Source organism: Peromyscus maniculatus, chromosome X (genome assembly GCF_049852395.1).
Source record: "Peromyscus maniculatus bairdii isolate BWxNUB_F1_BW_parent chromosome X, HU_Pman_BW_mat_3.1, whole genome shotgun sequence".
Lineage (NCBI taxonomy): Eukaryota > Metazoa > Chordata > Mammalia > Rodentia > Cricetidae > Peromyscus > Peromyscus maniculatus.
The window spans coordinates 31,757,414-31,784,188 of NC_134875.1; the positions used below are offsets into that span (position 1 = coordinate 31,757,414).

General features: G+C 35.7%; 1 protein-coding gene across 1 annotated transcript in view; it reads left to right on the plus strand.

The window, feature by feature from the left end:
- The window catches only part of Tenm1 (teneurin transmembrane protein 1), an 827,344-nt gene that overhangs the window by 521,750 nt on the left and 278,819 nt on the right, over positions 1–26,775 (plus strand). The window contains exon 9 of the mRNA XM_006981543.4: positions 17,163–17,312. Coding sequence (XP_006981605.1) covers positions 17,163–17,312 — 150 coding nt within the window. The remainder of the gene's footprint in view (positions 1–17,162; positions 17,313–26,775) is intronic.

Sequence of the window (26,775 nt, forward strand, 5' to 3'; positions counted from 1 at the left end):
GTGTGTGTGTGTGTGTGTGTGTGTGTGTGTGTGTGTGTGTGTGTGTGACATGCAGGTCTTTAGTTTATATGACCAAGTAATGTAGTACAATTATCAATGTCTTTATACAAGTTATTATTTTACTGATATACATTTATTTGGATTAGAAGGCTTTTATAAAGTTTCTAGTTGTGTCCCTTATACTTGCCTGAGATGGATGGACAAAATTAGCTTTGAAAAATCAGTCTGAAGAAATGATCAGAGATTTTCTCCGTGCAAAAGCAACTGGTTGCCACAAAATTTAACCTATAGCATGGACCTTATTAGTCCAATATTTCAGCTAAATTACTTCTATATCAAATGCTATTGAAGAGAAGAGATGGATCACATTTTCTTTTTGTACTGAATAATATAAAAGCATTGTGGCTTGGTAGAATGAGATTATGATAGAAAACTAAGGTGCTCTAGTATCTAAGTTTTAGTTTCTTATTTGATAAAATGAAGAGACTGAATCATTTTGTTTTCCCATGGTATTTCATTTCCAAAATAAGTGGTTACTTTTAAATTACTTTAAGTTTACGGGAAATTTGCAAAGTTAGTACAGAGAATTTTTATAAACTTTTCTTCTGGTTCCTTCTGTTGTGAACATCTTCTCACCCAGACATGTTGTACACCTATAATATTAGTGCTGAGGCAAAGCAATCACAAATCCACAGCAAGGTAAGACCAAGGCCAACCTAGATTACATGGTATCTTAGTTACTTTTCTATTGATTGCTATGGTAAAACACTGTGACCAAGACAATTTAAAAAAGAAAGAGTTTAATTGGACTTAAGGTTCCAGAGGCAAAGAATACTAACTCAGAATGGTCTTAGTCTTTTGACATCTCAAAGCCCACCCCCAGTTACATGCCTCCTCCAATGAGACCTACTAATCCTTCCCAAAAGTTCCAACTGGGGACAAGTATTCAAATGCCTGACACTTTTGTGGGACATTTCATTCAAACCACCACACATGGTGATATCTTCTCTTAAAAAACAAAATTAATCCTAGGTAACAATGACACATTTGTAACAAATGGGAAAACAACATGCATAATTACTATTAATTGAACTTCACACTTAATTTGGAGATTGACACTTCTCCCCAGTGTCTTTTTCTCTATTATGTGTCGTTCATTCATTCATTTCCTTCTGTATTCTGTGTCAATGTACAATATTAGATGAGCTTGACACTTTTGGAAAATATTGGCCTATCTTATGGCAGAACGTCCTTCAACTTGGATTTTGATGATGTTTTTCTCATGTTTAGACTGGATATATGAAGGATGGGGAAGAAGACCACAGAAGTATCATTATCACCATATGTTGAGGGTACTTGTTATCACATGCATGCAATGACTTGTCATAGTACCCTTGATCACTCTGTTGACACAGCGTTAGTCAAGTTTATTTTATAATTACTTAACTACTTTCCAAACTCTACTCAATGAATATGTGGTCTTTTTGAGATATAACATAATCATGATTTTGCTGATTCCTGTACCTAAGAAGATCAATTTTTGGATTGCATATATTACACAGAATTCCATATATCTGATGGGTAACTCAGATGACTTGTGACTCATTCTTTTATGAGGCTTTGCAAAGATTCCATTGAGACTTTAATTTCTAGTTGTTGACCCTTGTACAATATGTGTTTTAGTAAGAAATAATGACAACTTTAAAAACCTTAGTTACTCTAATTTCTAAAAATATTTTTAGCAAGAGAATCCAAAATCTACAACTTCCAAACCCAGTGATGATGATGACATAGAAATGGAAATTACTAGTTTTAAAGAATGTTGGTGAAAGAAGATAAAAGAATTTCTGTCTTAACTTGGAATTGGAAAGTTAGGTAGAGGTTTGTTTTGTTTTGTTTTGTTTTGTTTTAGCTCGGCTATACTGCCATGTAATGATTACTTCTGAAGTTCTCTTGAAAACTGAAGTACTTATATTAAAATAAAAAAAATGAAGCCAGATTTGATAACACATACCTATAATTCCAGCACTTGTGTGGCAGAGGGAGGAGAATCCCCCATGAGTTACTGAACAACAAGGTCTATGTATAGTTAAACCCTCTCTCAAAAAACAAAAAGTAGAGTGACATGCAACACGTTACTTAATCAAAAAGCTATTTCAAAGCATCCAGTACAAAAGATTGTAAACATAAATCAATGAAGAAATTTCTACTTAAAAGTAGAAATATAAAAATAAATATAAATATAAAAATATGTAGGACAAATCAATAAGGAGATAGAACTGTATAAGTCTATTGAAAAGAAAAATTCATTGAGCTAAAGATGAGTTAAAATGAGAAATAAATGGAAAATTTTAACAATCAAAGCTGCTGGTTCCTGACTAAAATGAAATTTATGCTTCATTATTCAGGAAATTAAAAAAATGTCTATCATTACACTACGTATTCCTCCCAAATTCACAAAGCAAACAACAATAGACAATAAATAAGATTTGAGTTCTCGAGAACACTTATTAGTGCTGTGACTTGAGATGAAAGCACTAAATAACTGTGTCTGTCTGATAAGGGCTACACAGATGGGCCTGTTATGCAACTGCAAATGGAGATCATATATTAAACTTGTGATAAGGTACCCAAATAGACGTGTTATTTATAAATATTGCTGCAGCTTTGGATGGAAAAATATAAAATACATAGTAAATGAAAGTTTTAAGATAATATAACATAGAACTGGGATATTAAAATGATTTATTACTTTGATAGAATCTTTTCTAGCCTGGGTATTGGATATAAGGACCATACTAAGGGGGAATAAAAAGCAACCATGCTGCAATAGAGAATAATTCATTTCATTTAAGAGAGGAAAGGGGAGAATTCCAAATACATGGAACAACAAGAAAGGTATCCTCATTGCCTCTGTTGTACTGTCTTGGAATTAACTAGCATTTAATCGCATTATTTCATTAAGGAAGACATTAAAAAATACTATAAAATGGTTCAAGTTAAAATGATTTCCTTGTCTCTCTTAAAAAAAATAGTGATGTCCTTTCTTCTAAAAGAAATACTACCCATACCTAGAACAACAGATGTTTAGGCTTAAAAAAATGTCTGAATGGGATCTCAAAGCCATATTGGCTACATCGAAATTGCTTTGAAAAAGGACAGTTAAGTAGGCTTAAGTCAATTTTGTTTATTTTCATTATGTAGTAAGGCACAGATAATATTTTCAGTAAAAAGGAATATGTGCATAACCCTTGGAAAAGAAGAATTTAAATGAAATTGCTGAGGCAAAATAAGATAGCCATAAATAAACATGTATTACTTCCCTTACTTAGTTCCTGAAAAATGCTTCACTGAAAACTAATGGTTTTCAAGCCTGCATATAATCTTGTTATTACCAAGATAAAACTGAGATGGGAAGGTAATTTATCAAAGGCTATAGGTCACTCATATACCAATTTGATGTTTAACGTTATAAAAATGGGATTTGTTTTAAGATTCAAACATAACCTGCCTTCTATAGTGTTTGCAATCACTGTGTTTAATTCAAGTATCATTTGTATTTACAGTGATATTCCATATCACAGAAGATGTTAGTCTCAAAAATGTCCACTTACACAACAGTCTGAAGAGACTGTTTCCTGGAAGAGTTAAGCTAAAAGCCCTCCGTCATCAGTGGGTCACCATCTGGGTAATGTACTTGGTGTATTTTTGAGGAAAGAAACATGCAAGTAGCCCTGTAGCTTTAAAAAGCTCTGGAAGTAAAGTACAAAAACTGGAGGATTTCCTAGCCTGAAGTAATGTAAAGCAAGATATATAAGAGAACCGGAAAGGGGTAAATGCTGACAAAATGGGAAAATAAATAATTTTGAGAAAGTGTCACATGCTATTATTTTGTGACATCAACCATGATGATCAGACTTATTGGTGAGACAGATTTCAAATAGTCTAAGCATATGTATTTCACAGAATTAGAAAACTGTACCCAGATATCTTGCAGCAAATAAAGATACCATCCTGAGCTGAATGTGTATGAACTTCAAGACTCAAAACTGGTTTCTTGTTTCGGTGGATACTACTCACTAGTAGAATGCTTACCTAGCATGCATGAAGCCTGGTGTTCAATCCTCCAAATGATGCCTTTCAAAAAAATTTTCTAATTCCAAGATTCTTTTATAAATATATGATAAAAAGATTATTCCCTTTGCTTTTAAATGGATTCCAGTGTCATCTATAAGAAAATCAGCACAACACATGAAAAGACAGATGACATGGGAAATAGTCCTATATCTTGATACAAATGTTATAAATATAATTCAGTAAAGTGAAATATCTAAAAATAATACTTGCCACACAACTTTCTTCATTCAGATATTTTGAAGATTTTTCAGACATTTTAAACTTTATTTTCTGGACTCTAGGACAAGGTTTTTGGATCCTCAATCCATTTTCAACCAAGAGTTCTGTATTATGTGTTTTGTATTATTCACATTTAATTATTAAATATTTTTTGCTCCTTTAAAATGCTTGAGCCCTGGAGCAGGAGAGATGACTAGGAGTAAAGAATACTTACTGCTCCTGCAGAGGACCTGAGTTCAGTTCCCAGCGTCTACGTCAAGTGGTTCACAATCACTAGTAACTCCAGGTCCAGGGTTCTACCACCCACTTCTGTCCTCCATGGACACCTGTGCTCACAGGCACAGATATACAGACAGAAACATATACCTAACTTTAGTAAATAAAATAAACTATTATACTTTCATTGTTGAGGTATTGTTAGGCAACCATAATATTGAGATGGCACAGAGGCAGCTTCCCTATCATACATAAAAGATAATAATCTTGCAGCAGACTTCTTGGTCCTCTGGTGTTCATAATCTTTCCACTCCCTTTTCCACAATCTTTCTTGAGCCTTGGGTGCAGGAGTTGTGTTGTAGATACATGAACTGAGGTTTGGCACCCCATGGTTAGCTGTTCATGAGTGGATAGGCCAATGTGGATAGGGGAAATCTCACAGGGCCCCATACCTAGATGAAGAAACATGGGCTATTAACAGCTTCTGAGAGGGAGAGGTAATTGGTCTTCCCCAGAGGTGAGTGCCCTAAATTGTTTATGAAAAACCAAGTAATCAGCCCTAAAGATATACACATATGAGCAACACTGACTAGAACCACCAAATTGTATTTAGGTTTTTAGTGACAGTGTTGAAATATATTTAATTATTTCTATAGTAATATTCTTTTTGCATTTCCTTGTTATTTATATTTTATTGAAAGGAATTTTTCATAATATATATATATATATATATATATATATATATATAATTTTTTTTGGTTTTTTGAGACAGGGTTTCTCTGTGTAGCTTTGCGCCTTTCCTGGAACTCACTTGGTAGCCCAGGTTGGCCTCGAACTCACAGAGATCCGCCTGGCTCTGCCTCCCGAGTGCTGGGATTAAAGGCATGCACCACCACCACCCGGCCATACAATATATTCTAATCATGCTTTTTCTTCCCCCCAACTCCTCACAGATCCTCCCCACCACCCCACCTACCAAACTCCATGTCCTTTCCTTATCTCTTTAAAAAACAAACAAAACAAAAAAACAGGAAACTCATACAAAACTCACAGGCACACACGCACACATTCATAAACATACACACAGAGAGAAACCAAAATATACAAGCAAAAGACCAAAAAAATGTTCAAACAAAGCAGTTTGAGACAAAATATCTATAAAACATACCAAATATTATTAAGTTTGTTTTGTGTTGGCCATCTACTGCAAGGCTGGGTTCCTTCTCTGAAGCACGGTTAATATGTCCAGAGAGACTCCACTGTAGAAAACTTTTTTTCTTGGATAACAGGAGCCAACTGGAAATGACTCCTTGTTTAGGTGTGGAAGCCCAAGTCCACTACCCCATCTGGGACCTAGTCTGACTTAAACCTGTACAGGCCATGTGCCTCCTGCCACATTCTCTGTGAATTCATATATACATCAATACTGTTGTGTCTGGTGGATACTATTTCTTTGGAGTCATCAGCCACCTCTAGTTCTTTTCCATTTTCTCTTCTGAATAGCTCTTTGAACACTGAGGGAAGGGATATGATTAAGATGAAGGGGAAATAGATGAGATCTCCATGAGTAAACTGGGGAGGGGAGCAGTGGAGGGTAGGGGATGGGGGATGATAACATAAGAGAGAATAGGATGGTCAAGCTGAAATGGGGACGGAGTGGGAGAGCAATGAAAGAGATACCATGATAGAGGGAGACATCATGGGGATAGGAAGAAACTGGGTGCTAGGGAAGTTCCCAGTAATCCACAAGGATGACCCCAGCTTAGACTACTGGCAAAAGTGGAGAGGGTGCCTGAACTGGCCTACCCCAGTAATCAGACCTGTGAATACCCTAACTGTCATCATAGAGCCTTCATCCAGTAACTGATGGAAGCAGATGCAGAGATCCATAGCCAAGCACCAGGCTGAGTTCCAGGAGTCCAGTCAGAGAGAGAGAGAAGAAGTCTCTGATCAAGGGGCATCATGATGGGGAAACCCACAAAGACAACCAAACCAAACTAGTGGGAACTCATGAAATTTAGACCAACAGCGGTAGAACCTCGATGGGACTGGATAGGCCCTCTGCATAAGCAATACAGTTGTGTAGCTTGATCTGCTTAAGCGGCCCCTGGCAGTAGGATCAGGTGCATGAGCTGGCTTTTGGAGCCCCTGGTGCATGAGCTGGCTTTTTGGAGCCCACTACCTATGATGGGACAACTTGCACAGCCTTGATGCAGTGGGAGGGACTTAGACCTGCATCTACTAAATGTATCAGGTTCTGCTGACTCCTTTTGGGAGTCCTTGCCTTGTTGGAGGAGGGAATGGGGAGTGGGTTGGGGGATAGCTGGAAAGGCAGGAGGAGAGAAGACAGGGGGATCTGTGGTTGGTATTTAAAATGAATAAAACAAATTCATATATATATATATAACATGACAGTCTTGAAGCAATTCCAAAAAAAGAAAGAAAAAGACATCCCATTTAGGACTGAGTTCTCCAAAATCTCTCATTCTTCACATTGTCTAGTTATGGGTCTCTATGTAAGTTCCCATGTACTGTAAGAAGTAGCTTCTCTGATGTTGGCTGAGTGAGGCATTGATCTGAGTCCCAGGTAGGTGTGGGCACTGGAAGTTCCTGGTAGAAAGTGTTTCTAGCTATCAGCAAACGACACAAAATAATGGAGATGAGCTAGAAAAGAAGGATGAGAGGATCCATGGGCCAAGTTGTGTTTAAATTTTTATTCATATATTTCTGTGATAAGAAGTAAAGAAAACTGGTTTATAAATTTTAAAGGGAATGAGGAGGAACATGAGAGAACTTGAAGGAAATAGAAGAATGGGGAACATTATATAAATTCAGTACATACCTAAAATTTTAAAATTTAATTTTAAAATACTTGAAATGTATATTTTATACATAAACAACTACAAAAAAGATAAATAAAATAATTCCTGGATCCATTCAACTTCACAAAGGTATTCATGAACATAAAAGTATTTTTACTTAGAGGTATATGAATATATATCATTGTAAAAAGATTGTAACAATAATACTAAAAGGTTAAAGTACATTTGGGTTTCTCCAGCTCCCCATTCTAAAGAACCATTGTTTAGCATTCCTTGTTTCAATATGTTCCTGTGCATTTACCTATGTAGAAATATGTGTTTTCTATTTAAACAGATTCACAGGATATGCACTGTTCTGCAACATTTGGCACATAAATCTTATCTTGTCAGCACATAAAGGTCATTCAGTGGTTTGTTCATGCATATTTGATGCCCAGATCTTTAGGAAATGATTTGATTATTTCTAGCATGTAATTATACCCAACCCACCATAGGCTGATTTTAACCACTATCATGAAATCATTGAAGATAGAACTGAGAAAAGATGTACATAGTATGTTCTTATAAGCCAGCCAGGAAAATTTGGTGCTAGCACATCGCTTAATATCTCTCTCTCTCTCTCTCTCTCTCTCTCTCTCTCTCTCTCTCTCTCTCTCTCTCTCTCTCTCTCTCTCCCTCCCTCCCTCCCTCCCTCCCTCCCTCCCTCCCTCCCTCTCTCTCTCTCTCTCTCTCTCTCTCTCTCTTCTCTCCCTTCCTTCCTTCTCACACTACTTGTCTTTCTCCCTTCCTCTCTTAATTCTAGGCTCACAGAAATGGCAAAAATGTGTGAAATTCCTGTATACATGCTACAGAGCTTCTTCCAATGTTAGCAGTTTGCATCAGCATAATACAATCACTAAAACAAATAAATTAACAAGGGTATGATGCTATTAGCTATTATGATATCACCTGAGTTCAGGGTTTAATACAGATATCTCCAGTTTTCCACAGTCATTCTTCCTATTTCAAAATGTCCTATCTAAGATCCCATATTGCATTGAATTGCCTTGTCTCCTTAGTTTCTTCCAGTCTGCTTTAATTTTACTGAGGAGATGGATCTAAAGGCAATAATACTTATTGAATGAATAAGAGAACTTTACACTGGATTTCCAGTCTCCCATTAAAAAGCTTAGCATTCAGCCGGGCGATGGTGGTGCACACCTTTGATCCCAGCACTCAGGAGGCAGAGCCAGGTGGATCTCTGTGAGTTCAAGGCCAGCCTGGTCTAAAGAGCGAGATCCAGGAAAGGCACCAAAACCACACAGAGAAACCCTGTTTCTAAAAAAAAAAAAAAAAAAAAAAAAGCTTAGCATTGCCATATGTGCCTAAAATACCAGTTCAGGTTATTGGTGGATGAAGACAGAAGTATTGCTGAGGCTTATTAGCTAGCCAGCCTAGCCCAAAACTAGCGAACTCAAGATTCTGTTAGAGACTCTGCCTCGTGGGAATAAAGCAAAGACTGATAGTACAGGATATATAATGCCCTCCTCTGGTTGCTGTTTTTGTACACATTGGAGACTGTACTCATATACACACATGCATACAATTACTATACATATATCACAAACAAAACCACAAAACTGTGAGACAGCAAGCAATGTGCATATTATATATATGATATTATAAATAATAAATATATATAATTAACATATAATTATATATATATATATTATCACAATAAGTATATTGTAATAGTTAAATTGGGCTTACAAAGGATTGATTCCAAAATAAGGGCACATCACACTTTCATGCAGATAGCTATGTTGGTTCTAATTTTTATGTATTTAAAAAGTATGTATAAAATTTTACATAATACATATAAGTGTCCGTGCATGCATGTGTATACATAGTTTATATGAAGTTATGCCACTTGGGCTGACAATGACCACTCCAAGAGCTATAAACTGAAAACACCAGCACTGAGAGAGAGAAATCCCCTTTTAAGTTGTTGGATAAGGAAGTACAAGAGACTCCCAAAACAATATAGGCTATGCTCCTGTCTTTAGGTGCCTCCCAGAGGCTAAAGGTATGTACCTATTGCTGAAGACATGGTGTACTTTGGACACAGGACTCAGAGAATCTAAGCTGGATTTGATCTGAAAGCCTCCTCCCTGAGAACTAGCTTTAATAGTACCAGAAGGTGCTCTGCAAGATTCCAAAAGCAACCAGTAGTCATACCCGTCTGTGTTACCTATGAACCACAACAATGACCAGTACAGCAAGGTATTCCTAAGGATATCATAATGATACCCATATCTTGACCTTAACCAACAGCTGTCTAATTGGACATATAGCCCACTCAACATGGGGAAAACCATGCCTGCTACAGGAAACCTAGCCAGCTACTTGGGGTTAGTGAGGTCATGGATCTTAGAACAGAACCTACTGCCACCAATTTACAAAACCAGCAGAATTTCTAACTGCATTCTAAAAACTTATAAGAGCAGCTCTCAACTCTCGGAAAAGAAACTTCTTTTGCAACAGAAAGAAACCATCACAGAAAACCACAGTTGGTTAAACTGCAGATAATAATTCATTGTGAAGTTCCTAGTCCTAGTTGATACACCTCAACTCAATTCCTATACCTAAGGTTCAGAGAACATCACAGAAAAGGAGGTAGATAGATTGTTAAGAACTGGGGGACCAGTAGATCTTCTGTGAGATTTTGTTTCCTAGAAATGACAGGGATGCTTCATCTATCATACTTTGAAAATATGGCTTGCTTAAACAAGGCATGAACAAAGACATACCAACAGACATGCAAACATGGACAAAGGAAAGTTCAAGAGGCCTCAACCCTAGACCAAGAAGTACAGACAACTAAAAAATGCTGACAGTTGCAGAAATTAATCTTCCCCACGGATAAGCCTGTATCAGGCTTTCTTTGGGCCCCAACCAGCTCCCAAATCATGACACGGAGACTTATTATCAGTTATGAGTGCTTAGCCTTAGCTTAAGCTCATCTCTTGCTAACTCTTTTAACTTAATTTAACCTTTTTCTCATCATCTATTTTTTATAGTATTTTTTTTATAATTAACTTAATTTCACATATCAGCCACGGATTCCCCCATCCTCCCTTCTCCCACCCCCCAGCACTCCCCCCCCAATCTACCCCCACTCCCACAAGGCAAGGTCTCCCCTGGGGAGTCAGTCCAGCCTGGCAGACTCAGCCAAGGCAGGTCCAGTCCTCTCCTCCCTACACCAAGGCTGAGCAAAGTGTCCCAGCATAGGCCCCAGGCTCCAAAAAGTCAACCCATTTACCAAGGACATGTCCTGGCTCTACTAATCAACTGTCTCACTTATCCAGAGGGCCTGGTCCAGTTCCATGGGGGTTCCTCCACAATTGGTTCACAGTTCATGTGCTTCTACTAGTTTGAGTATTTGTCCCTGTGCTCCTTCCAACCATGGTTTCAACATCTCTTGCTTGTACAATCCCTCCTCTCTCATGCCAATTGGACTCCTGGAGCTCCACCTTGGGCTTGACCGTGGATCTCTGCATCAGCTTCCATCAGACATTGGATGAGAGTTCTATAATGACAGCTAGGGTGTTCGGCCACTGGAGCAAGTCAGAGGATATGGTCAATAAGACAAAGTGACAGCCTACAGAATGGGAAAAGATCTTCACCAACCCCACATCTAACAGAGGGCTGATATACAGAACATATAAAGAACTCAAGAAATTAGACATCAAAATACCCAACAGTTCAATTAAAAAATGGGCTATAGAGCTAAACAGAGAATTCTCAACAGAAGAAGCTCAAATGGCTGAAAGACATTTGAGGAATTGATCAACACTTTTATTCATCAGGTAAATGCAAATCAAAATGACATCTCTTTCTAGAATATTTCTGTAGTTTGATCATTGTAAATAAGTATGCATCTCTTGGAAAGGAGTAGTAGAATGAGGGAGCATTGTTGTTTATGTTACTAGATACTACCAGGCTCACTTAAGGGAGACAAAACCCAACATCCTAACAGACATTGCAAAAATATATATGCAGCAACTTGGAACATTCTATAGAATTACGCAAGGTAAAAAGAATTTCTGCTTATGGAATCAGCCCTCTTGAGATTCAAGATTACAGGAATGTTTTAAACTTAGATATGGGATATACAACCTGAATAGCTTAGGCTTGTGCTGTCCAATAGACTGCATTTACCAACAAGAAATAGCATGATGTTCCACTTGTTACCTTCACTTTGTAATGAGCTTGTGATTTCAGGGCATAGCTCTTTACAATTGGATTATAGAAGTCTAATAATTACAAATTGTATAGCGCTGAGCAGCAGAGAACATTTGTTAAAGGACCATTAGGAACTGTCATTCTTAATCTGGTGAAAAGACATTACTCTAAGGCGATCTGAATTGGCATACACATTCTGTCTAGTCAGTGGATTTCAGTAAAATACAAAGAAACTGGTACCCTACATTAAGCTGGATAGTGTCTGTCCCTTCCCTGAGTATATACATTTATGTATACATCATTAGGAATTACCATGCTAATCTTGCATTGAATCAAGTACTATATTCATATCTACTTTAACTCATTTGGAGTACTACTTGTAAAATTCAAATGTTATCAGTTTCTCTTCACTTCTTGTTTATTGATGACCAGCTGCGAAGTGGATTAGACTACTGAGATAACAGGATTATGGGACCCGTAATTATGTGCATGAATTTTTCTACCACTCTTCCCGACTGGCCTCACATTTAGCTACTTAATGCTCCTCGCAGGTTCCGTGTAATCCTTCAAAGATTTTTAAACTTCTACTCTATCTATCTGGAAGGATTTGTACTACATAGGTGATTCTCAACCATCCTAAATTTAAGACACTTTAATACAGTACTTCATGTTATGGTGACCCCCAAACATAAAATCATTTCATTGCTACTTCAGAACTTTAATTTTGCTACTGTTATTAATCACAATGCAAATATCTGGTAGGCAGGATATTTGATACGCAACCGTATGGGGGTCATGACCCATAGGTTGAGAACCACTGCTCTAGATATTCAATATACTTTATCTGGTCCATCTTATTCAAATGTACCTTCCTCTGAGAGGCCTTTTCTGACTGCCCTATATTAGTTGCTTTTCCTATTGCTATGATAAAACAAACTGGTAGAAACAATATAAGGTAGAAATGTTGACTGTTAAATGGTGACAGAGTAGCAGAAGTGGGAGGCCAGCCACATTGCATTTGCAGTAAGGAAGCAAAGGGACATGAATATTAGGTCTCAAATTTTGTTGTTTTTTTTTTTAAATTCAGCCCTTGTAATGATGTCAGCCACAGTTAAACTGTGTCTCCTTACCTCAATTAACCTAATCTAGTTAATCCCTTCAAGTATACCTTGGGGCTAATTTAGAAAGTAATTCCTCACAGTCATTATCTTGTCTCTTAGGTGATTCTGGATCCTGTAACATTGAAAATATTAACTGTCCACACCTTTACCTATATCTTTCCTCACAGAACTTATAACTTCCTAAAAATATCTCATCTGTGCTTTGTTTCCATAAAAATTCAACTTTATAATTTATATTATACCATATATTTTCCCTGGTCTATATTAACCCATCATTTAAATTCTGGATACTAAAATAAAAAAAAAAACTTCCTTGAACAAAAGAGTTATTGAATTAACATATGAATATAACTTAAAATTGCTGCTTATTCATTGCCTTATTCTATATAGTTGATTCAGATGACAATGCCTGGGTTTAAGGGAGTCAAAAAGGATTTAATTCATCTTCTTTCTAAAGATGTCAGTCAGCTAGTACATACTGATTAGACTATATGAATTGTTTATGTCTAGTGTCCATATTAGCTGTATGTGTGTGAGTGTGTGTATGTGTGTGTGTGTATGAGTCTATGTATGTGTGCACATATGTACATGCATGGGCTAAAGCCTAGAATCCATATATAAGAAAAAACATGAACTCTTTCAATTCTGAGTGTAGGTGACATCACTTAATATCATGATATTCAATTCCATCCATTTTCTGTCTGTATCCCCAACATTCCCAGTGTACTTGGCACATATTTTGAAAATATTTCTTTAATCAAAAGATAATCTCTACATGTAAATTACTACCAAATCTTTCTAACGGTATATTGATATATAGCACAAGTCAACATACATTTATTGATTGCTTTAATATGGGCAAGCTATGATTGTTTCTAATAAAATTCTGTAATTCTTTAGAGAGCACAATCTACTCTTCACATAAACGCACTGTTTGGATTCCTTTCATAACTTAGCATATAGAAATTCAATTTGGAAGAGAGAAAAGGTCAGTCACCTTGCCATTGTAACCTTGATCGGTAGCAAGTAATTAGCTTTCATTATATATTCACACAAATATGTGTTCTAATCAGCTTGCTCCCTGGGAAACATATAATATACTTAAAAATTATAAAACTTCATTGCTGTCACAGAATGTTCTATTAAATGTGCCCTTACCTCTGTATCTTCCTATTTCTTCTGACAGTAAAAGATAAATCCCTCCTTACATATTTTAAAATGACGGTCTCATCACATACATTTTTTCTCATTTTCTCATGCCCTCAGGAAACTGGTTGAACTTAAATAAAGTACATAAAATAGCTCTCTTGATCTTAAAAATGACACTCATTATGCCTTCTGTTATAAATTGTCAATCTAATTTCACAAAAAAAAATAATTGAACCAAGGAAGTGAAACAAGTTTCAATGTGATTTGTAATATCAATAATATTAAAATTATTTTGGGAGCCTGAACACAACAAACTTTCTAAGATACTGATAAATACCTTGAACTAGGACAATAATTTTAACCAAATTTCACTTCCTTTAGCTAGAAATCTCAGCAATGGCACTAATACAGTGTTTTTAATATACCATATATTCCTCAAAACTATTGACCTTTGGTTTCAGTGGTTTCCATTAATTGCAAGAGAAAATCATTGAGCTACACTGTTTTTAACCCAAAAAAGGGGGAAAAACCAATTAAATGCTTAAAACTTTTAAAGATAAATTAGAAATAAGATGTTAGAAATCTCTGTAGCTCCAACTAAAAGTAGACAGATGGTTTTTAAATGGGCACTTTGGCTAGTGTGTCTCTTTTCAGCCACCATCTCCTATGATATATGTATATATCGTGTGTGTGTGTGTGTGTGTGTGTGAGAGAGAGAGAGAGAGAGAGAGAGAGAGAGAGAGAGAGAGAGAGAGAGAGAGAGAGAGAGAAGTACAAATTAAGTCTTTCTTGCCTTTTGATAGTATTTGAGAAAACAGATTCTGCCCCAGGCACTATTCTAACAGTCTCTCTCTTCAGTGGCCTCATTCTCTCTCATAACTTCAATTGTTGACTCTGTGCATGCATGTTTTTACAATCTTGTTACAGCTTTAATATTCTTTCATAATTTTAAACCTCTTGCAGTAAGCATTATATCTAGATGCCACATCAGTCCCTGGAAACCCATGTCTCTAGAGATGGATTCATTTAATTCCTCCCATCTCACCTCAGACAAGCTGTTCAATCAGTCATCTATAGAATACAGATCCAGCTCCAACCACTTATAAGCTAAGTAAATAATCCCCTAAATATTTTAATACATCCACCATTCTTTCAGTTATTGCACCTCTAAATTGTAACCACTTTGAATTAATCTTAGAATTAATCCATCTATTTGTCTGTGATCTCTTAGTGCACCAATGTACATGCATGATATTATGAGAGTACAATCTCACAGCAAACTCCTTAGAGTCTTTCTGCTCCCTCTACAACAATCTTTCCTTAGCCTTCAGTATAGGAGTTGTTCCTAAATCAACAATTTCTTCTTCTTTATTATTTTATTGTCATCTTTTTTTTTGCTTTTTGGTCTTTTGAGACAGGGTTTCTCTGTGTAGCTTTGGTTGTCCTGGAACTCACTCTGTAGACCAGGTTGGCCTCTAACTCACAGAGTTCCACCTACAGAGTGCTGGGATTAAAGGAGTATGCTACCACCACCCTACAATTTCTTCTTGTGAAACCTCTATTGACTTCTCACTGGAAATAATTTAGACACTATCTTAATTGAGAAACTATTTATCATCTACATTATTACAAGTTCACCCCATTTGTTTCTTTGATACATGTTTTATGGTTCCAATCCATTTTTACACTGTTATTAGATTTATCTTTTTGAGAAATGTATTTTAATGATAACATTTATTTTCCTAAAAACACCCAATAATCCAATTTTCTATCTAATTTAACTCCCTAAAGAATACTGACTATGTCATCTGTTAAGGAAATAATAATGTTTCTGTTGCTTAATAAATTGAATGCAAATATCTAAGAGTGGCACCCAAAGTTTTCTAAAATACAGCCTTAATGCTACCATTCTGTATTTACCATCCATTACCAACCATAGCTAACTTCCAATGAACCCAGACAATTTCCTTTGCTTCAAACATATTCTATACATTATGAAGTAATACTTTGTCCAGGCCTCCCCTCATCCTTGCCTATCTCTGTCACCCTTCAAAGCACTACACAAATCTAAACGTCTATCTCCAATAGTAATTCCTTTGTAAAAACCATTCTTTATAAGATATATCTAGCCAAAGATAGCTTATTTTTTCTTTAATCCATTTATTTTAAAATAGAAAATATAGAAATCATAAAAAGGAAATTAAAATCCTCCATAAGCTTCCAAACCATTAACATGTTGCTTCCACACATTCTTTCTCTAAGATATGAATGCTTGCATACAGTCACACACATTCACACAATTCAGATTATATAATTAATACTTTTGGGAAGCCTGGTATTTTCATTTGATACTTCATGAATATTTCCCAGGTTGCTGTATGACATCTTCAATGTGATTTTAATAACTACATAATTTTGTGTTATTAATACATCACCAGGTAATTACACACATAAATATTTAGATTGATTTTAACTTTTGAATAATTTCAGATATTATCTTGGACAATCTTAAGTACATTCATAATAATTTCTTACAAACTAAATTATTGAACAAAAGGAAAAGTCAAAATTTAAGGTTTTGTTATGTTCATTTCTTACTTTTATAAATAATGCGACATACCTTGCACAAAACTCATATTTTAATATTTTAATCCAAATTGATGTGTGATCATATTCTTGCACAATGATATTACCAAATATCTCTTAGTCTTCTGATATAAAATTAAATTTACATTATGTCAATGCTTCTACATAGTATTATGGCTATTTTACATTTGTAATACTATAAAATCCTATGCTAACAGGCATCTAGGTTTTAACACCTGTAGCAGTTATGAAGGGCCTATGAACACTAGGCAGTCAGTAAATATTTGTTGAATTGAATTGGATCAGTTATAACAAAGTTCTCCTGGGTTGGTAATTTCTTATTCACATTATTCTGTAGGGGTTTCCATATGCAAACTAGCGTTACATGACTATGGAAAAATGGAAACATATGAGATCACAACCCTGAGGAGCCAAGAACAATCCCATTGTAATTGGTCAACTAATTCTCCAATTTCTTAAACTATCTCTTGAATAGCTTTCATCTCAGTGTTTTAACACCAGCTACTTGAGAAAAGAGCTATATCTGTTGATATAGATATAAAACTCCTAGTCCATTGGCTTACTTAAAAGACCACTAATTATGACATTTTCAGGTACAAAAGGCTAGCTGGTTTAGCAGCCTTCTAAATGAGTCAGAATAAGTTAATATACCCTTGTTTTCTTGCAGCAGTACACTTGTTTGGCCTGACGTGGCAGTTGCAACCAGTTGGACAGATCTATGCGAATGGAATTAGCAATGGGAACACAGGGACCGAGTCCATGGATACTACTTACTCTCCCATTGGAGGAAAAGTTTCTGACAAATCAGAGAAAAAAGGTACAGTGACCAAAATGATTGATGGATTCTTGATTAATTTTCCTAATTAAGTTATTAGGACCATATCTGGGAATAGCTTCACTTCACATTAAATTTCATTATCACTTGAGAGAACTCTACTACGTGAACAGAATAAGTCCATGCCAGTGTCTTCTGAAGCAAAATCTCTTTTTCGCCAGTGCTTTGAGTATAAACCAATTAAATTTTTCAAATATGTTGACAATTTTGAAAATAAATAAATATTTATAGAATGGAACTTTCAATACAATAAAAAATTTCATTGCACATATAACTACCCTGAAGCAACACGGGATTTTGATTAAGTTCCCTTATGTCCTAGCCCAGCATTTATTTATATATAACATTTTTCAAAGGGTATATAGAAATTTCTTCTGTTTATAAGTAAAGACAGTTTCTGCCTCATGTAAAGGTGAATGTTTATAACAAAATGGGAAAACATGAATTATTTTCTAGTTGGGAAACATGAATTCTTCCTAGTTGAAAGAAAATTACCCCAAGTCCTGAATTGTTCAAAGTAACCAACATGGACATGAACTAGGAGACATATTTAAATAAATGCCACAATACTAGTACTCCTAACTTCTAAGACTTTAGTCTTAATAAGCAAAGAAAAATAACTAGAACTTGGTGTTATGACTTCCCTTGAAATAGGTTTAAGTACAGAGGTATTTGTGCTTTGTAAATTTTTAGTGTGTCCAATTTTAAAGTAGAAATTGAGAACAAAACTGTCCTCTATTTTTATAAGATAAAATTAAGCAAATAAATAAATTAAGCAAACATTTACCCCTAAGAAAGTCACAATTTTATAGAGGTGATAAGTTTTATTTTGCTTCACTAGTTCTAAATACAGAATCAATTTGTTTTACACTTTTTTGAGTTAGTAGTCTCTGCATGTCTGTTTCATAGAATTGGATGGGTGTTTATGAGGGTTTTTTTTGTCTGTTTTTGGAACAATAACTTTGCTTTGCCCTATGCTTCAGTAAAAGTGAATACTTGTGGTTAAGAACAGATAAGACTTTTGTTATAATTTTCAATCCACAGTGACTTTGATTTGCATCTCATTTCAGAACACTTAATCTATTCAGGATTGACCATTCCTGGAAGTTTCACTGTTACTGTTGCAAGGGGGTAGGGCTGAAGGGATAGGGTCAGAAGTGGAAAAGGAAAGGACTAGACTAGACTCTCTCTTTTATCTACTTTTCCTTTTTTCTTTCTTCTTATTTGATTCCTTCACATCTGAAGACATAAAAGCCACCATCTGGCATTATCTTCCTAAGGACTTTCTTGTCATTCATGGTGAACATCAGAAGCACCTGTTTAAAGAAAATGCAAAATGCAGGACAGCAAAAGATGAGCACATGGTTGTCATAAGTTTATATTCAATTTTGGATTTGAATTCAAATGTCTCCTCACTCCTATCCAGAAAATAAGTTGAAAACGCAGTCTAAAACTTACTAATTATTCTATGTCCAAGACTGTTCCACATACTTTCCATGGATTAAATCATGAATGCACCATTATGCTTCCCATTTTAAGAGGTAAACAGGCATCATGACTGATCCCAGAACCTATTATCTTAACTTTTTTTTTACAGCATCTTACTGTGTCAGCATCTTAAAAAAAATTCCCATTGAAATGAACCCATTGAAAATTGTTTTATATTTCTGTTCAATTATAAAAACAAACTTGGAAAATTATTTCAATTTAATAATTTAATAAGAAATATCATTATATGTGACCTCTTGTAGGTCAACCATATTCCAGGACTGGCCCCACCCCTAAAGGTGATAGGGCAGCACACATTGGACTGGGTGAAAATAAAGAAAAACTCATAAAGTTGCATTTGTGGGAAGATGAATGTATGGAGGATAGATATGGGAGGATAATGGAGGAGGGAAGTGAGTATGATAAAAATATATTAAACTGTCAAAGAATTCCTAAAAATATTATGTTAAAAGAAACGTAATTATGTATTCATATATCATAAACGCAGAAGTGAAGCTATTTGAAGCTATTTAAGGAGAAGAAACAGAGCAGCAAAAGCAAGGAGTGGAGGGTGCAATGAGAGAGAAAGATAAATTAGAGCAAAAGTCTAACATATATATAGTTAGATAGATACATACATATAACAATAAAATCCATTACTTTGTATGCTAACTTAAAATTCACTTAAATATAAGAAGGAAAAGAAAAGTTTTTATGGACTTTTTTACTAGTTCTTTGAGAATTTTGTAAATGTGTCTTGATCATTTTCACCCACCCACCCCATTTCCTCCCAGATCCACCCCCTTCCCTGCCACCCAACTTTCTGTCCTTATTGTTAGCACTCATAGAGTTCCAATTAGTGCAGCCCATATATTCATGGATGTATGATCTTCTGCTGGAACATGGTCAACTTAACAGCCTACACTCTTAAAGAAATTTGACTCTCAACAAATATCATTTGCCAATAGCTGCTCAGCTAGGGATAGAACTTGATTCCTGCTTTCCCTTTCATGTTGGGATTTAGTCTGACTGGAGCTTGTACTGGTCTTGTGTGTTGTCACAACTGCCATGAGTTCATATGTGCAGCTGCCCTGTTGTGTCTGGAAAACAGGTTCCATGTAATCATTCACTGCCTCTGGCTCTTCTACTCTTTCCATCCCCTCTTCTGCAATGATCCCTGAGCCCTGGAGGAGGCGATGTAATATAGATGCCCCATTTAGTGCTGAACATTCTGTAATTTCTAATCCCCTGTACCTTGACCAGTTGTGGGTCTCACTGTTAATCATTATCTACTGCAAATAGAAGCATCTCTGTTGAGGGTTAAGAAATCCCTTAATCTATGCATATAACAATAAATCTCAGGAGTCAGGACAGCTGATGCCATGAATACCAAGTTGTGAGTTTCAAGTAACTTTACGGCAGCCTTAACTATAACCTAATATCATGGTTTGTTATATTTTTTGATGTATATTATAAGCAAAATCATAGTTCCTTTTTTAATGCTACATCTATATGAAATGGAACCACACAGAAGAAATAATAAAGTATAAGGATATTTTCAAATGATCAAATGATTCCTTCAAGAATACAGTTCTAGAATCTTGTATTAATTTTCTATTCTCTAATGTATGAAACTGACTAAATCATTGTTTTTACATTAGCCCCCTTAATCTTCAAGAATATCAAACATTATAGAACTTCAGTTAAGAACCTGGGCTCTCTAAGCAGATAGACCAGCTTTGTATTGTGTATTGGTGCTCCAAACTCAAGGAACTGAAACCTGAATTAAGGATAAGGATGACAATGAATCGAATCTCTCATTTGTTTTAGTGAGGACTAAGTCGGATTAGGAATAGAATGTATGTGTATCACAGATCCTAGAACATTGTTTAAACTAGCTGTAATATTTGTTGGGTCAAAATGTGGGAAAATACTTGAGGCTATATAATTTCTTTAACACTTTAGTAAGTACTACAGATCCTGTTTTCCAACTGGTATTAACTTTTCTTTTTGGAAATAGTGTTTTCTTTCCTTAACATTTAGGCTCCATTTACTTCCAATTTATCACCTAATGTTTTCAAATTAACACCATTGTAAAAGATCATGGATAAATAAAACATTTGTTTTTTTTTAATTGAATTCTAGTAGAATCCATTCCATAGTTGTATTTGTCTGTATGTTTCATCAAGAGATAGGAGTTTTTACCACTTGGTAAACTGAATGAAAAAGGGGAACTCGTCACCCACATGGTAAGATTTCTAAGAATATGCTAGAACTTGTGGCATATCTCAAAAACAAACTAGAATCTATCAGGTTATCTACCAAATACCTAAATTGCAATTGTTCAATATATACAACCTACAATTGAAAGAATTTTATTTGAACAAATACTAACTACATTAAAACCTTACTAATTAGTCTTAACTTTTACCATTTAACTAGAAACATTATGAAACAACTAGGTTAAACAAAGCATAGGAGATAAGAACAAATAAAGTGCTTACACTTAGACCTTGGTATGTAACATCCACAAATAAAACTAGCAATAACTCTGATACATAGTTTTCAAATCTTAAAGAAGATAAAATGAAACATTGTTATTTAAAGGTGGAGAAAAGGAGGGTGTGAAAGATGGAGATGACAGAAGAGAACTGGTACTGGAACCAAGGATACTTAATTCCATATTCCATGTTTTCTTGTCTATTATTGTAACAACATAACACAAAAATAAACATTTGAATTGCGGAAGACCTTATCAGCATGAAAGTATCAAAGACAAAAAACAGCACAACTAATGAAATGAATTGTACTCAGGCTAAATCACAGTGAGATTTTTCCTTAGACTTTTACAGGAAATGGAGAAGTTACATGTGGGATGATTTACAGGGAGGAATTGATTTGCAACCCAGGGAAGACTCGGTCACTCAGTCAGCAGTACAGGGAACATTTGTGACTATGACTGCCTTTTTTCAAATGAACAAACTATTTTAATCTCAGCTATTTATTCATGAACAATGAACAGAAAATGGATGCCTTGAATATGCTCTTTCAGTAGTCAGACAATAGAGGAAAGGTCTTTTCTCAGGTGAACAAGAGACACACAGGCAAATCTTCACTTCTATATTTAATTAAAATATATTACATCATTTGTCCCCTCATTCTAACCACTCCCACAATGCCCATTCCTACCAACTCCAGCCTGCTGCCAAATTCATAGCCTTCTCTTATTTAATCTTTGTTGTTACATATACATATAAAAATCAACAAATGAATATACTGATTCTGTTCAGTGGTACATGCATGTATATTTCTAGAGTTGGCCACTTGGTGTTAGATAACCAATCAGGTGGTACATCCTTGGTTGTTAATTGCTTGTAGCTCTTCATCTACTGGTAGGCCCTTGAGATTTCCCCCAACTAAATTGAACTGTTAAATGGTGTCAATATTGTTGAGGTTTGTTTAAACAGTCATTTTGTTCAGAATTCATAGATATAGGTTCCCTGTCATAGTTAGAAAGCACAGTCTCACAGCAGACTTCCTGATGCTCTGGCTCTTAAAATCTGTCTACACCTTCTTCTGTAATGTTCCCTGAGCCTTAGGTTATGGTGTAGATGTATCAGTTGTTGCTGGACACTCCAAAGTCAATTGTTCTCTGCATGTTGACCATGTGTAAATTTCTGTAATGCTCTTCATCTCCTGCAAAGAGAAAATTCTTTGATTAGAAGTGAGAACTACAATTACATGTGGGCATAAAGGTAAGTATGTAGAATGTAGCTAAGAATAAGGCCATGGGTCTTAGAGGGAAACATACTACTGTTATTTTCATAGGCAAATCTTATGAGAAGGAATAGACAGAGGGTTTTACCTCACATGCTGTATAAGGAGGAGGGGTGTGTTGTGTTTGGTGTGTGTGTGTGTGTGTGTGTGTGTGTGTGTGTGTGTGTGTGTGTGTGTGTGTGTGTGTGATTATAGTAAGCAGTTTCCCAGAACACTAAAAGGTTAGAGATATTTCTTAACTATTATTTCTCTAGCATCAGGATCAAGTAAAAACCTAACATTTTTAGTAGCCATTTGACTGAGGATAAAATTTATTGAGAAGTTCAACAGTGAATTCTTCCAAGTTGGACATCAAAATAGAACACCAGGAACAAAGAAAAGTGGTAAGGAAAAAGAACTGAAATATACTAAAGGCAGCTATAGCATTTTTACAGTTTTGCGAAAAGCTGGCCTTGGTGGGCCGAGTGGCATTTCTTTGAAATTCATCCCACAAGATCTATCCTTGCAACACCAAAGGAGAAAAATGATGCTTTCTAGTCAGTTTCTGCTGAATATATGACCATGTAAACAACACTGCATTGATTGATATGACACAATTTATAGTTTGTTCTGAAGATGCTTTAGCCAAGACCAGATAGAGACCATAGCTTCACTTCTCAAGAATCCAGTTTTACATTGAAAGATGGGAAGTTTGCTTTCAGCCCCTTCAAAGGTCCAGGAGGAAAAATCTTTATGCAAATTAAATATTACCCAGAAATTACTCATTGAAATATAAAACAGAGAAACTGTAGTTCTGTAGACCAAATAAGGGAGGGGAATACATCCCTGCCAATTCCTCTCTTCTTTTCGCTTTCTCTTAACAGCTATTAAGGCTTTGACAAACATACAGGTACTTACTAAGAACTTCTCATCTCTAAAGTTGCCTCCAACTGTATCTGTTAAGAGATTATGAATTCAAATCTCCAGTTAAGGGATAACAGTTAGCCAATCCAAGTAACAACGGACTTATCTTTGAAAGGGGCATATGTTCTTGAAAAAAATGGTTGAAAAGTAGGTTTGCTACTTAGGTACTTTCTGACATTTCTGTTAAATTGAAATAATTGATTCCTCGTTTTTTCACCTTCTAACTTTGGATTTTTTTGACATGTGTATAACAATAGCAGCCTGCACTTACAGAGCATTTATGATCTTAAAATACCATAATGTATTTTATCTATGTATGAGTTTTATATTGTGGCAGCTATTGTTGCCTCTGTCTTGCAGTTAAAGATGAAAACAAGAAAAGGTTAAGTAACTTGCCTTGCGTAATAGTCACAACCATGGACAGAACTCAGTTTGGAGTCCAGTTTTTTTTCTTTCTCTTATCTCAATGTACTTTAAGCCCCTTTCTCTTATGTTTAGGGAAATTCCTTTCTCCCAGCCGGTTTTTTAACTAATAGCTATCTTGATTATAGATCTTTGTGCATGCAATCCGAAAATATATTCCTTGAAGAATAGTTTGCAAATTTGAAATTTCACACCAAACATCTCTACTTACTGAGTACATTTACTGCAACACACACACACACACACACACACACACACACACACACACACACACACACACACACATACACACTACCATCACCACCATTATGAAATGGAAAATTAACAACAGTATCAAATGTACCTTTTGAATTGCCTTTCAACTGTGTACTTTTTCTCTGCTGTGTCTTACCTGAGTCGTAGATACAGTAAAGACATTTATGCAGTGATAAGTTTGAAACTTAAATACCAGGTTATTTTTCTATATTTATTTGGTGTTTTGCAGATATTCATTTCATAAACACAACCGGTAGTTAAAAGTCATCAGAGAGGCTTCATCCAGCAGCAAATGAGAGTGGGTGCAGAGACCCACAACCAGACATGAGGAGAGAGAGTCAGAATTGGAAGTCTCCATTGGGTCCCTCCCCTTGGAGTTCAGGGAACCCCATGGAGAAGGGGAAGGATTATAGGAGTCAGAGGGGATAGAGGACAAAAGGAGAACACAGCCCATAGAATCAACTAACCAGGGTGCATTTGGACTCACAGAGACTGAAGCAGCAATCACAGGGCTTATATGGGTTTGTACAAGGTCCTCTATGTATATGTTATGGCTATTAACTTAGTATTCTTGTGGGACTCTTAATAGTGGGAGTGAGTATGTCTCTGACTCTTTTGCTTGCTCTTGGGACTCCTATTGGATTGCATTGTCTAGCCTTGACAGGAGAGCTTTTGCCTTATCTTTTTGTACCTTGTTTTGTCCTGTTCAGTTGTTGTCTCTTAGAGGCTTGCTCTTTTTTTCTGAAGGAAAATGGAGGGGGAGTAGATGTGGGGGAGAGGAGAGGTAGCAGGGAGCTGAGAGGAGTGTAGCAAGAGAAAAGAATATGGTCAGGATGTATTGTATGAGAGAAGAATCTATTTTCAATAAATAAATTAATATAATAGTTTGAAAAAATTCACTCTGTAGCACCAAATGAAGGGACTGTACCACTCACACACAGGCAATCACTGTTCATTCAGATGGAAAACAGTTTCACAGTATAATGCTGAGCTTCCTCAATATTGGTTCATAGGACATATGGATATTAACATGCACTCAGCTGCTCTTTGAGTAAACCCATTGTTGAAGTGTCTTTTCTTTAAAGGATATCAGAGTCCAGGACACTGTGGTAGAATTGGGAATAATTCATATAAACACAGTAAACCACATGAATAAAATAGTAGTAATGTGCTAACAAAGAAAATATTGTTGGGAGCTTAACATTATTATTTTTAAAGATTGATGTCAAATTACAGTAAATGCTACCTATAATGATATATAGATGTTTCTCCAACACAAGGTTTCAGAGGGCCCAGCTAGAGTGCTGCAGCTTGTTTTCAACTATATTAAATCACTTTATCAATATATTTCAGTTTTAACAAAAGCTTTTCTAAAGCATAGTGGAGACTCGACTTCTAAAGCAGATTTATAAAATGGGTTCTCTATGCTAAAAGGTGAACATTGTATAAAAAATTCATGCTAAATATTCTTTGTCATATATGTTTAATGTGTGATTCTCATTTCAATTCAATTATTATCTTACTTATTTTCATTCAGTATGTACCTTTCCTGTGATGGCATAATAAACAAGTCTGTCTTATGGGCTCTTGAGTTCAATATTCTACTTTAACAAAGGTACTACGTAGATTATTATAGAATAGCATAGTTATCATTCCAGGCTAGTCCTTTCAAAATTAGGTAACTGTCCTATACCATCCTCATAATTTCATAGGCTTTTAGAGAAAGTAGCTCATTGTAGAATTTATCACACACACACACATACACACACACACACACACACACACACACACACTCACACACACAGACATATATATATATATATATATATATATATATATATATATATATATATATATCTGACTCTACTGATTATCCACTTATATCTGTATTTTAACCTGTGTTATGTCTATAGAAAAATCAACCATATACCAGCAATTTCATGAAGTCAAAATGTATTCAAGTTATTTGAAATTTACTTTTTAAACTGAAGTCTTGTAATTTCAGAATTAAAACACAAGGTTGGCCACATGCTACTGAATAACCAAGTAGGGGCTCTTTTCCTGAGGAAGACTCTTTCTCCCACTCTCACCTGTTGTTGAACAGGTGTGGGTTCACTTGGGTCCATGGGAAGAAGACACAGTGCACCTTAAGAATGATTTTAGCCTTTCCAGCTGCAGGGATACTCAGCCTCTGGACTGAGACACCCTCCCTTAGCCAAGGAACTTTTGTATTGTTCTCCAATTTACACCTTTAGCAAGTTGATTTCCATATCCCCAAAACATCCTAACTAAGCTTCCAATGGGACAATGCCAAATGCAAATTCTCAATTAAGGAATATCACAGTGTGCGGGATTTTTCCTAGCCAAGTCTTTGCATAGGCTTTGTACCCTTGGGAAACTCTCAGATAAGATTCACATAGAGGGTAACAAGAGAAACAAAAGGTAACCAAGAAGCAAAGGGTGGATTAAGGCTAGTTGCTAGTACTCTGGAGCCAGACCAGGTGTGCTCAGTGGGAATTCTCTCCACACTCACCATTCCATAGTTGACTGTAGTTCTTTTCAGAATGAGGCCCCATAAGATTTCCCCTTTCCATGTTAT